The sequence below is a fragment of the Nymphaea colorata genome, chromosome 13 (genome assembly GCF_008831285.2).
Source record: "Nymphaea colorata isolate Beijing-Zhang1983 chromosome 13, ASM883128v2, whole genome shotgun sequence".
NCBI classification, from domain to species: domain Eukaryota; kingdom Viridiplantae; phylum Streptophyta; class Magnoliopsida; order Nymphaeales; family Nymphaeaceae; genus Nymphaea; species Nymphaea colorata.
The window spans coordinates 2,553,407-2,563,187 of NC_045150.1; the positions used below are offsets into that span (position 1 = coordinate 2,553,407).

General features: G+C 38.7%; 2 protein-coding genes across 6 annotated transcripts; one reads left to right on the plus strand and one right to left on the minus strand.

Annotated features, from left to right (window-relative positions):
- Positions 1 to 796: 796 nt before the first annotated feature.
- LOC116266971 (uncharacterized) lies at positions 797 to 2,084 on the plus strand. Its single transcript, XM_031648521.2, has one exon. It carries the CDS (start codon positions 958 to 960, stop codon positions 1,924 to 1,926), a length of 969 nt encoding a protein of 322 aa, XP_031504381.1. The 5' UTR covers positions 797 to 957; the 3' UTR covers positions 1,927 to 2,084.
- A 2,904-nt stretch (positions 2,085 to 4,988) lies between these two features.
- Positions 4,989 to 9,429, minus strand: LOC116267128 (ras-related protein RABC1-like). 5 transcript variants are annotated; one of them, XM_050081248.1, is made up of 7 exons: positions 9,165 to 9,429; positions 8,342 to 8,519; positions 7,738 to 7,803; positions 6,777 to 6,898; positions 5,737 to 5,891; positions 5,504 to 5,556; positions 4,989 to 5,160 (listed from the first exon to the last, which is right to left on the minus strand). In XM_050081248.1, exons 2-7 carry the CDS (start codon positions 8,475 to 8,477, stop codon positions 5,129 to 5,131), a joined length of 564 nt encoding a protein of 187 aa, XP_049937205.1. In that variant the 5' UTR covers positions 8,478 to 8,519; positions 9,165 to 9,429; the 3' UTR covers positions 4,989 to 5,128. The 5 variants fall into 5 exon arrangements, with proteins under 5 accessions (XP_049937205.1, XP_049937203.1, XP_049937204.1 ...); XM_050081246.1 differs by having other exon boundaries at positions 4,989 to 5,382; XM_050081247.1 differs by having other exon boundaries at positions 5,725 to 5,891.
- Positions 9,430 to 9,781: the final 352 nt, after the last annotated feature.

Here is a 9,781-nt window from a genome sequence, read left to right on the forward strand (position 1 = left end):
GACTGATTCATCATAAATTTATTTGCATGTGGACCATTGGCTCTCACCAAGTCAAGGTCTTTTATGTTAGTCCTTTTTGCATATCTGAGAATAAAATATAACTCTTCCAAAAGAGGTCCAACCCTCCCTCTACTAGACCTCCTAGCATTTGGAGGTGCAGACTCTCTCTCTCTCGGTAGTACAATTGGGTAACAGATTGTAGCCACCTCCTCGGTGCGATTCTTGGAGGGTGCTACCTTGATGGTATTGAATAGTAGTATTGATCTTGAAATTAGGAGAGCCATTATGAGGCCAATTAGACTTCTTCTTGTTCTTTCCCCCACCCCCCACCTCCCCCTTCTTGCCGCGCCGCAACTCTCGCCTCTTTTCCCCTCTCTCCTCTCTCTCACTCACTCACTCACTCACATGTAATCAGGGAAGAAGCATGACAGTAGTGTACTAGATTTTGTTATATAGAGTCTCCAAAATCCAGTTCAATTGCACAATCAGTTTGCTTATTCATGAATATGATTTTTCAGATCTGAATTTGGTAATCAAGGTTTGGATCCAAGGCAAAGCTTGAATCCATGATCCAGAAACTATCTGCAAGGCCCAATTTCATGTAAAGACCAATTGTAAGCTAGCAAGACCCAGTTTCAGTTTGAAAAGGAAGTCAGATCTAGCTCCGAACAACCAAACCAAATTCAAGTAGGTGAGTCAAGATGGACTCGGTAAAGCCTTGCCGCCTTGGTCTGGTCTGCTCCAAAACCATCAGCAGCCCCACACAGGAGTGACGCCATTGTTAAGTAAATGCACAACTATGACCAGTCACATGGTCCATCTCTTATAGGCCTCATATGTAACTCAGTTTTAGGATGAGAGTCCCATCCAACTGCTAGCTCCTCCTCCTCCTTCCTCAAAGCCTTTTTTGGCCACAGAGGAAGACAGAGTTGCAGTTGCAGAGGAGAAGCATCATCCATGGACAGGGAACCGGAGCAGCTCCGATTCCTAGGCTTCTTCGGCATCTACAAAGAAGCCCTCAAGATCATCCACTCGCGCAGACGGCTCTTCGGCCTCGTCTCCCTCACCCTCATCCTTCCCCTCTCCGTCATCTTCCTCGCAAACTATGAGATCTCAGCAGCCATATTTGCGAAAATCAATCAGACTGAGGCGACTCCAAACACGGCCCACGACAAACTTAGAGGGGAGTGGGCTCAATTTTGGCTGTTCAAGTTGGGATACCTAATCATCGTAGTAATCTTCTCTCTCCTATCGACCTCAGCCGTCGTGTACATGGTCGCCTGCGTCTACGCAGGCAAGGACATGACGTACAGAAAGATCATGGCGGTCGTCCCGAGAGTCTGGAAGCGATTGATGGTAACCTTCTTCTGGTTGTTCATCATCGGTGTCGGATACAATCTGACATCGCTATTGGTGATCGCGATGATCATAGTTTTTCTTAAAGGTGTTGCGGAACTTGTACTAGTCATTGTGCTAACAGTGCTGTATCTTGTTGGGCTGGTATATTTGTGTGTGGTTTGGCAATTGGCCGGCGTGATTTCTGTTCTGGAGGAGAAGTGCGGGTGGGCGGCCATGGCGAAAGGCAAGGAACTGATCAAGGGGAAGTTATTCGTAGCGAGTGCGATATTCGTCGTGCTTTCCCTGATAGATGCCGGAATCCATGTCGGATTTGTTGCATTGGTTGTTCAACCCTACTGGGCCGAGGTCGGGCCGAGGGTGGGGTGTGGGTTCATGTTTCTCTTCCTCCTTTGTGGGATCATATTGCTGGGGCTGGTGACTCAGAGCATCATCTACTTTGTGTGCAAGTCCTACCACCATGAGAGCATTGACAAGTCAGGGTTGTCTGATCACCTAGAGCTCTATGGGAAGTATGTGCGCTTGAGCAGGCAAACAGCGCAGACGGATGATCAACAGTCCCATGTTTGAACCTTCTGTGATATTTTTTTTGCCTTGAGATATTGTGAGTTTGAGTTACTTGTGAGATATTGTGAGTTTGAGTTACTTGTACACAATTACATGGTGTAATATTGTCATGAACAATTGAATTATTTACAAGGATAGAAGGTTTCTTTTCCGTGCTAAAATGTGTTTTTTTGAGGTTTTTCTTTTGATCTTCTATGCAGTTCACCATAAATCCACTTTTTAGTTATGATTCTGGTCACATGTACGCATGTTGTTCCAGCATTTGAAAGATAAGAAGATGTTCATTTTTGAACTTTTCTTCCCTTTTTTTTGGTAAAAAAAAGGGTTACGTCTACTAACAAAATACACAGAATAAATGGTGGAACTTTCATTTTTGCACTGAAAGAAAATGAAGAACAAAATAATTTAGAGGCTATATTATTTTGTACTTATATATATCCACTATTGTATACATTAATTTTTTTTAAAACCCAATGACTCGGGACTTGATATGTGATATCTCTGGGAACCTAGTTTGGTCTGGTTCAACTAGGATCATAATTCCTGAATTTGTAAGTGAATCAAGATTGAGGAAAGGAAGTCTCAGTATCACTAATTCAACCCCATTGTCGACTCATTTATTATCAGATCGTGTCTGATCAGTAGGTCAACTTAATGGTTTCAGCAATTTTTATTAACTATTGTTTTTTTTTTTTTGAAAGAAAACTATGTGCAACTTACCATTTAAACATAATAAAGATGTAGAATGAATTGATTACTTGTAGCAATAAGTTAAATTAAACATCAAGTAAAGTCATGACTAAGTCATATTTATTCTTATAATAACAAGAAACCCGATCATTAAGTTACTCTATTTATAAGTGCATACCTCAACATAACTGAATATCAACTATCAGTATATATAAAAAAAAAAAACGCTCTACAAAAACAGGCATTAACATTAAGATAACATCTACTGCCAAATTTTGAGCGAGTCAAACAAGTTCTGTTAACATTAAGATAAGTTCTAGGCTGATCAAACAAGTTGACTCGGCGAGCCAAATGAGCTCTTGGCAATTAAAAGAAAAAAAAAAAGCAACTTATTTTGAGTTTTAAATATTGCATAAGTCTAATTGCACAAAACTTGAGCTAGAAAATATTGCACCTTTGATTTGACTCTATGGATCTCAATACTTCATGAGTGTATTAATGACGCTCACATTTGTCAAACGTTTACAGAAACCGTTCACATTATGTTTCCGTCCACTTGTCTTCAACCAACAAAAGGGGCCTCCACTTAATATTTTTTTTTCCTGGATCAGATCGTGGATCTACATCCAGATTTGACAATGTCGGGGTCGATCTCATATTACTTATACAAGATTTTATGGACCAATCATAAACAGGCAGGGGAGGATCTTGTGGAAAAACTGAATCCAGTTCCTTGTCAGGCACGTTAAGTTGGCTACGAATTGCCCACCGAACATACTAAATAAAAAATTGCACCGGTTCAGATTTGGGGTGGAGTCAATCGATCTACATTCCATGTATTTGATCCATATTTGGTGGATCCGGTACCACATGATCTACAATCCATGTATTTGATCCATATAATTTGGATCCATTTTTAAGGTAAGATTTATCCATAAGTCTCATTCGTTTACTTTTATATTTCCTGCTAAGGATGTCAATAACCTGAGAGATTCAGGGTACCAAATCAAATCTTTGAAGGATGTTTTCAAATACAAGTGTAAAAGCATATAATAGAGACACTAGGAACTTTGTACGAAATAGGATAGGAAGATTATTTAGAATTTACATATGGGTACTTAGGTTTTAAGAAAATTGGGAAAAAGGGTGATTAGGAAGAAATTTAGAGACTACAGGAGGCATTTCTTTACTTATTTACGAGCAAAAGTAGTTGCAAAATGGAAGTTTATAGAATACTGGGAAGAAAAAAAAAAGAGTAGAATATCTTACTTATAGAGCATTTGGGTATAAAGCATTTAAGAGAAGAAACTATTCGTTCTGCAAACACTGGTAAATAGTGCAAGACTTCTTTATTCGCTTTGTCCCTGCCTTATTTGTTGTTCTTTATTCATTCTATCTCTGACGAATCTGCTTTTCTTTATTCACTCTTCTTTTATTCACTCTCGAATTCGCTAATTGGGGCAACAGATAGGGCGAGAAGTGGTAAGCCACTAAGCCTATAAAGTCTTTCAATGGAATGACATGGATAAAAAACTGATTGACCATTGGGGGAACCATGGTCTCATCTGTTCAAATGTAGTCGAAGATGTTTGCATCTTAGATAAATTGTATGTCATCACCATGATCATCAAATGCAAAAGAATAGTAGTAAGAAGGCTCAAATGCTAGTATTGAAGGAGTTTTGTCTCTAAAAGCATGCTATGGTGTAGATGATGCAGAATTTAACATTCTTAGGTGGGGGAAACCATGCTTTCCACCAGCCCGGTGTCATCCATTCCAACAACAAAGGATGGATTAGATGCCTCAAGTCTATTATTGAAGGTGGAAGGAACTGACTTAAAAGATGGAGCTTTTTAGCTGACCACAACTGCCACGAAAAGGCTCAAAGATGATACAATTCCTTTTAACAACGGTTCTTTGGACTCCACAAGCTGATCCTCTTATATGCTCAAGTCTGTTTTCAGGTAAAGGCTGTTTCAGGCCTCTTCTTGGCTTTGCCTGGTTTTTTTATTACTTGTGAGAGGTTGTTGCGTTAGCAACTCTTTTTTTTTTTTTTCTTTCTACTTACCAGATAGATACATGACATCCTTGTCACTCTTGGTTTTTGTACATTTTTTTTGTCGTGTACATATGATTTTTTCTTTATAAATGGTGGGGAGCCTACCTTCCAGAACCCATCATTGGAACTAGTCTCCATTTCAAAGCTCTGGTAGCATCAACTTTCTGTGCCAAGATTTGCCAAGGAAAACTGGATATGCCAAGATACTTTGGTGTTTGGAACTTTGGATCTTATCTACTATGCTATGCAAAGGTTATGAAGCCACTTAGCTCAACGTTAGACATTGAAGAACCGCTGTTTGCGGACTTTCTAAGATCAGATCGGTCAAAGCAGTCGCAACTGTCAAGGATGCATTAAAGGAACGAGAAAAGTGTATCGTGTCATGAGAAAAAACCCTATGCAAGATTCTCCCAGCCCTCTTTTTACGTACCAGTGCCAGTTTGAATTGAATCGGCCCTAGTTGATATTGCTTCCTCTTCCCACATTACCTGTACCCAAACCTTCTAATCAACTGAAAGGAGGATCAAAACACATGAACCAAAATTTTTAGCACGGGTTCCGTCTGGCCAACATCTGTGTGGACGTAACTCTCTCCAGGATCATGCCAGGCAACACAGGCAATTGGTGCAGTGGATGGGAAGCCATCTTCCCAAGGATATATTCAACATAGGTCCACACCAGGAGGATTACCTGTGGGTGTTCTTTAAGACCTAGGGCACCCATTTGGGTTGACCATTATAGGAGGAGCCAAATTGAGTAAATCCTGTTTCTGTACAAATATTCCCATATTAAAATGAAATGAAGAAAAAAGACAGCCACTGGTCGTCTTACCTTCCTGTTTGAAGGCCCAACCTGTCCACATAAGTTCTGTAGAGATGGAACCACTGAAAGAGAAAATCGAAAGTAACAAGAATGAAATATAACACGCAGACAATCACTGAAGAGTGCAGAAATGAGCTAAACATGGAATGAATCAAAAGACAATATCCATAAATCAAATATACAACAACGCAGGAACATGAACAGTGAATAAATATGATCAGGGAATTTACACTGCTACCAACATCAGCATGAAGCCATCAATAGGAAGACCACTAGTAGAAGGGTACACTTTGCAACAGCAGCCACTCGTGGCAGCCTCTGGTTGAGGTTTCTGCTTGAAAATATTCCGTTTTACAACAGAGGGGCCTTCTGCTAAGAGGCTTGGCGTGTCTAAGATCTGCAACAAAAATAGTTTATTAGAAATCAAAACTGAAGTTAACAAGAGAACTCAAGTTTGTGGGTTCATCCACTTTGAACTCCTTTTCCTTCTGTTATTGGTCCAAGCCAGAAAGCACATCAAAAAGTTTCAAAAGGACTAACAGAAACTAAACTTCAAAAAGAAGAACATTTGACAGGAATACGTCTGCTACGCATATTAATTCAGTAGTTCACTGTCATACAGTTATCTTCCAAGGGCCCGTACACTGGGGCAGTCCTACTGCTGCTGCAAGCTTTGGTATTGCTCTGCTTGCAAGGCATGCAGAGGCATCGGTAGAGAACAATATGTGTCTGTGCGTGAGAGAGAGAGAGAGAGAGAGAGAGAGCACAATCATCTTATATTAAAAAGAAGACTACACAATGGGTGTTTGGAGGCTTTTAGGGCCACACTTATGGCACAACCAATATGGCCCTTCAGGCACTTGGACTGAACAAAAAAGAGCATAATATTCCACGAAGACTGGACAAGACCAAGCGCACATTAACTCAAGATTATGAATTAGATGCCAATGAACATGCGAATGTCAAATTTAATATCCATGTGAATTAAATCAATCATGAACTAGTGAAGAAGAGAAACAACTCCACATTGGGCTTATTCATGCCATAAACTACCTAAGATAAAAATTTGGTTTATCCACCATGTCTAAGTTCTATTTGCAGGCCAAGGTGTAACTAATTTAGCAACATAACAGACTAGTGAATAACACCCCCCATGAATTACCATTTCCAGTACATAAGAATGAGTAGTCTAACTAAAAGTTGAAAAAAGGATGAAAATTTTAAAAAATCCTATAAACTTGATTCATAGGAATCACGTTAAATTTGATTCTACCGTTACTACCTTGTCAACTTTGTTTCCAACAAGCATTTTGATGCAATCTTGATTAGTAGAATATAGATCAATTTCCTTGGCCCATACATCTGAAAGGCTCGTTAATGTTTCACGTCTTGTCACATCATACACTGCACGAATATCAGAGAGAACCGGTTATCATCAGTACCAAATCAAGATAAAAAGGAAATCTATTAATACTTGTCAAGAGTGAAGTGTGGTACATGTATTAAAACTCACAATTAAACAGTCCATCAATTATTTGACTCACAAAAGCTACATGTACAGCATCATAGATGAACCAGAAGCAATTCAACATGGAAAGCTGATCGCCAAAAGGTTTTACCTTTCATTATTTTCACAATTGGAAACCAAAAAATTCATTGCCTTAGGTACATCCTAATGATTAACCACTTCCATAATTAAGAGTTCACTTATTATAAGCATCAAATACTTGTGCGAGAGAAAATCTTAGTGAAGTTAGTTGGCATCTATCACCTACCATGTAGATGCACCAAATCTAAAGTACACAAAAACTTTCCCTTAAGCTACTTATCCCTTGTCTGAAACTACCGTGCTTTATTCAGAGAAGGCGTGTTTGGATGTAGGGCAAGTGGGCAACATGTACCACATGGTGCATAAGGGTAACATTTCCAAATGCACCCAGACAATATCCAGAAAGAGAGTTAAAAATTGAACCAAAAGGAGTCGCATTTTTTTTTTTTTTGCCCTGCCTCTCCTTTGGCAATCAAGTTTTTTCAACTCCTTTGTGCATTTCAACCTTATTTTCAATGGATTTTATCCACCCTCCAATTCAAACAAGGTGAAATTTTCTCTGTTTTGAAAATAATTTCTCTTCCAAAGTGAACCTAGTGGAATGTTTGCTGCTTTTTGTTTCAATTTGCATCAAGTCTCAGTTTTAAAACCCATGAAAAGGCTAATGCAAATAGCAAAAAATGATTAAACTTACCCATTATTATTCCTTGAGCTCCTCTATAATGTGAACTGGTGAATGTTCTGAATCTCTCTTGTCCAGCTGCAATAGCAACATGAATCAATTGGTAAAGCAATAAATTGTTCCAGTTAAGTTCAAGGTGCTACGGTAATTGTAATAAAAACGGGCGAAAGAACAGCGTAACAGAAGCAGGCATTGGATGGAGATTATCACTTCTACAGATAATAATATTCCTTCAGGAATTTGGTGCTTGTTAACAACAAATAACCATATAACACAACCAACTCAATCTTTTCCCACCAACATTCACCAGCTTGACCTTAATGTCGACACCTAGAGATGCAGCATGGTTCCAATCACAAAGACGAAGGAAAACTGAGAAGAAAGAAAAACAAAGATACCAAAACATAAGGTAGTTTTATTGGTGCTAGCGTTGCAGATAAGGAAAACTCCTCAGGGTTTTGTCCTTAATAAAGTTTGGTGGCATCAGTTGCAGTAAAGACAGAAACAAGAACAAAGCATAAAAGATGCAAATGAGCATCTATCTAACATAGCTTTCCACAAGGAAAATAGAAAAGCAACACAAGGCTCAAAACAGATCAAAACTTGAAGCCTTAACCTATTGTTGGTGAAAGATCTTCAAAAGTATTTGAAGTAAAGCTCAATAGAAGACTGCTCTTTCCAACGCCTGAATCGCCGATAAGTAGCAACTTGAAGGAATAATCAAACTCTGGCGGCGTTGGAGATGCATCCATCAAGTCTAGCTCTTACCAATCCCACGGTAATGCTGATCTTACCTACACATTCACATTGTGAACCGCCAAGGAGAGAAACCGGTCACCGCAATACGATGCAGAGTAATTTAGCATACAGCCAGAACGAAGAATTGTGTTTAATTAATAACTTTGCACTGTGTGCGAATAAACTGAAGTTCTTCATGGAAAAATTAAAATACTATATCATTCAAAGAAATCCTTATAGCCCAAAACTTCTAACATACTGAATGGTTACAAGCAAACTAACTGAGAGCACATTCTCACATATGTAAACGAAGTTGCCATTATTGAAATCAGATAGCCTTCAGTTTACCAATTAAAAGAAAGTCTTCGCATATATATGTATCACGGTAACAAAAAAAGCCACGAAAAAAATTCCCAACTGAGACCAAATCGATCAGAGAAGAGAGAAAATGTAAGAGGGATAAAAAATCTTTGGTCTTCAGACTACAGTTGCCGGAGGAACAGAGCCAACAACAATAACTACCCCTTTAATAATCTACAAAACCCGCTCTAATGGACCCTAGACCAGCCGCCAAAGTCCCACCAATTCATGAATGGACACCACCAAGAGAAGAATACACTGCGACAACGGGAGGAGGCAAACAAACAAAACCAGAATATATCACGTAAAAAAAGATGTGAAAGAGCACGAATTCCACATACCTCTCTAGAAGGACGAAAACAAGTGAGGAAGGAGAGGTGGAAGATCAAGAATGCTGAGAAATTGTCTTGATGGTATTGAAACGTGTTGATCTATGTTGAGGGTTGTCATGCGAGACTAATGTGGACATTTTTTGTATAGTAAAAGAAGATTTGCACATACAAGACCCAACTTGGAAGCACTGTATTGAATAAAATCCAAAAAGAAAAATGATATGCAATTATTAACAAGACATTTAATTTTCATAAGTAGTATAGTAAAAATGAAACAACGTCTGGCCAGAACTCTTAGACCATGCGATGATGTACCATACATTTCTCTTATAAGACACTTGCAACTCAAGAAAGGTGAAAAAGAACAAAGTGAAATACTTGCAGTCAAAGGAATGTGAAAAAGAAGAAAATAGAATCTAAAATAGAAACAGAACAAAAAGGAACCTAAAATTTGTCAAAAAATGAGACTATGAGTAGTGATCTTACAAATCCTTTTGCTGGAAAAGTGGAAATTGACAAACAAGAGGATTTATGGATGAATTTATAAATTCAGAAGTTCAACAAGCAACAATCAGTAGTTTTTTTTTTTAAAAAAAAAAAGAAGAAAAAAAAACAGTTTTTTTCCT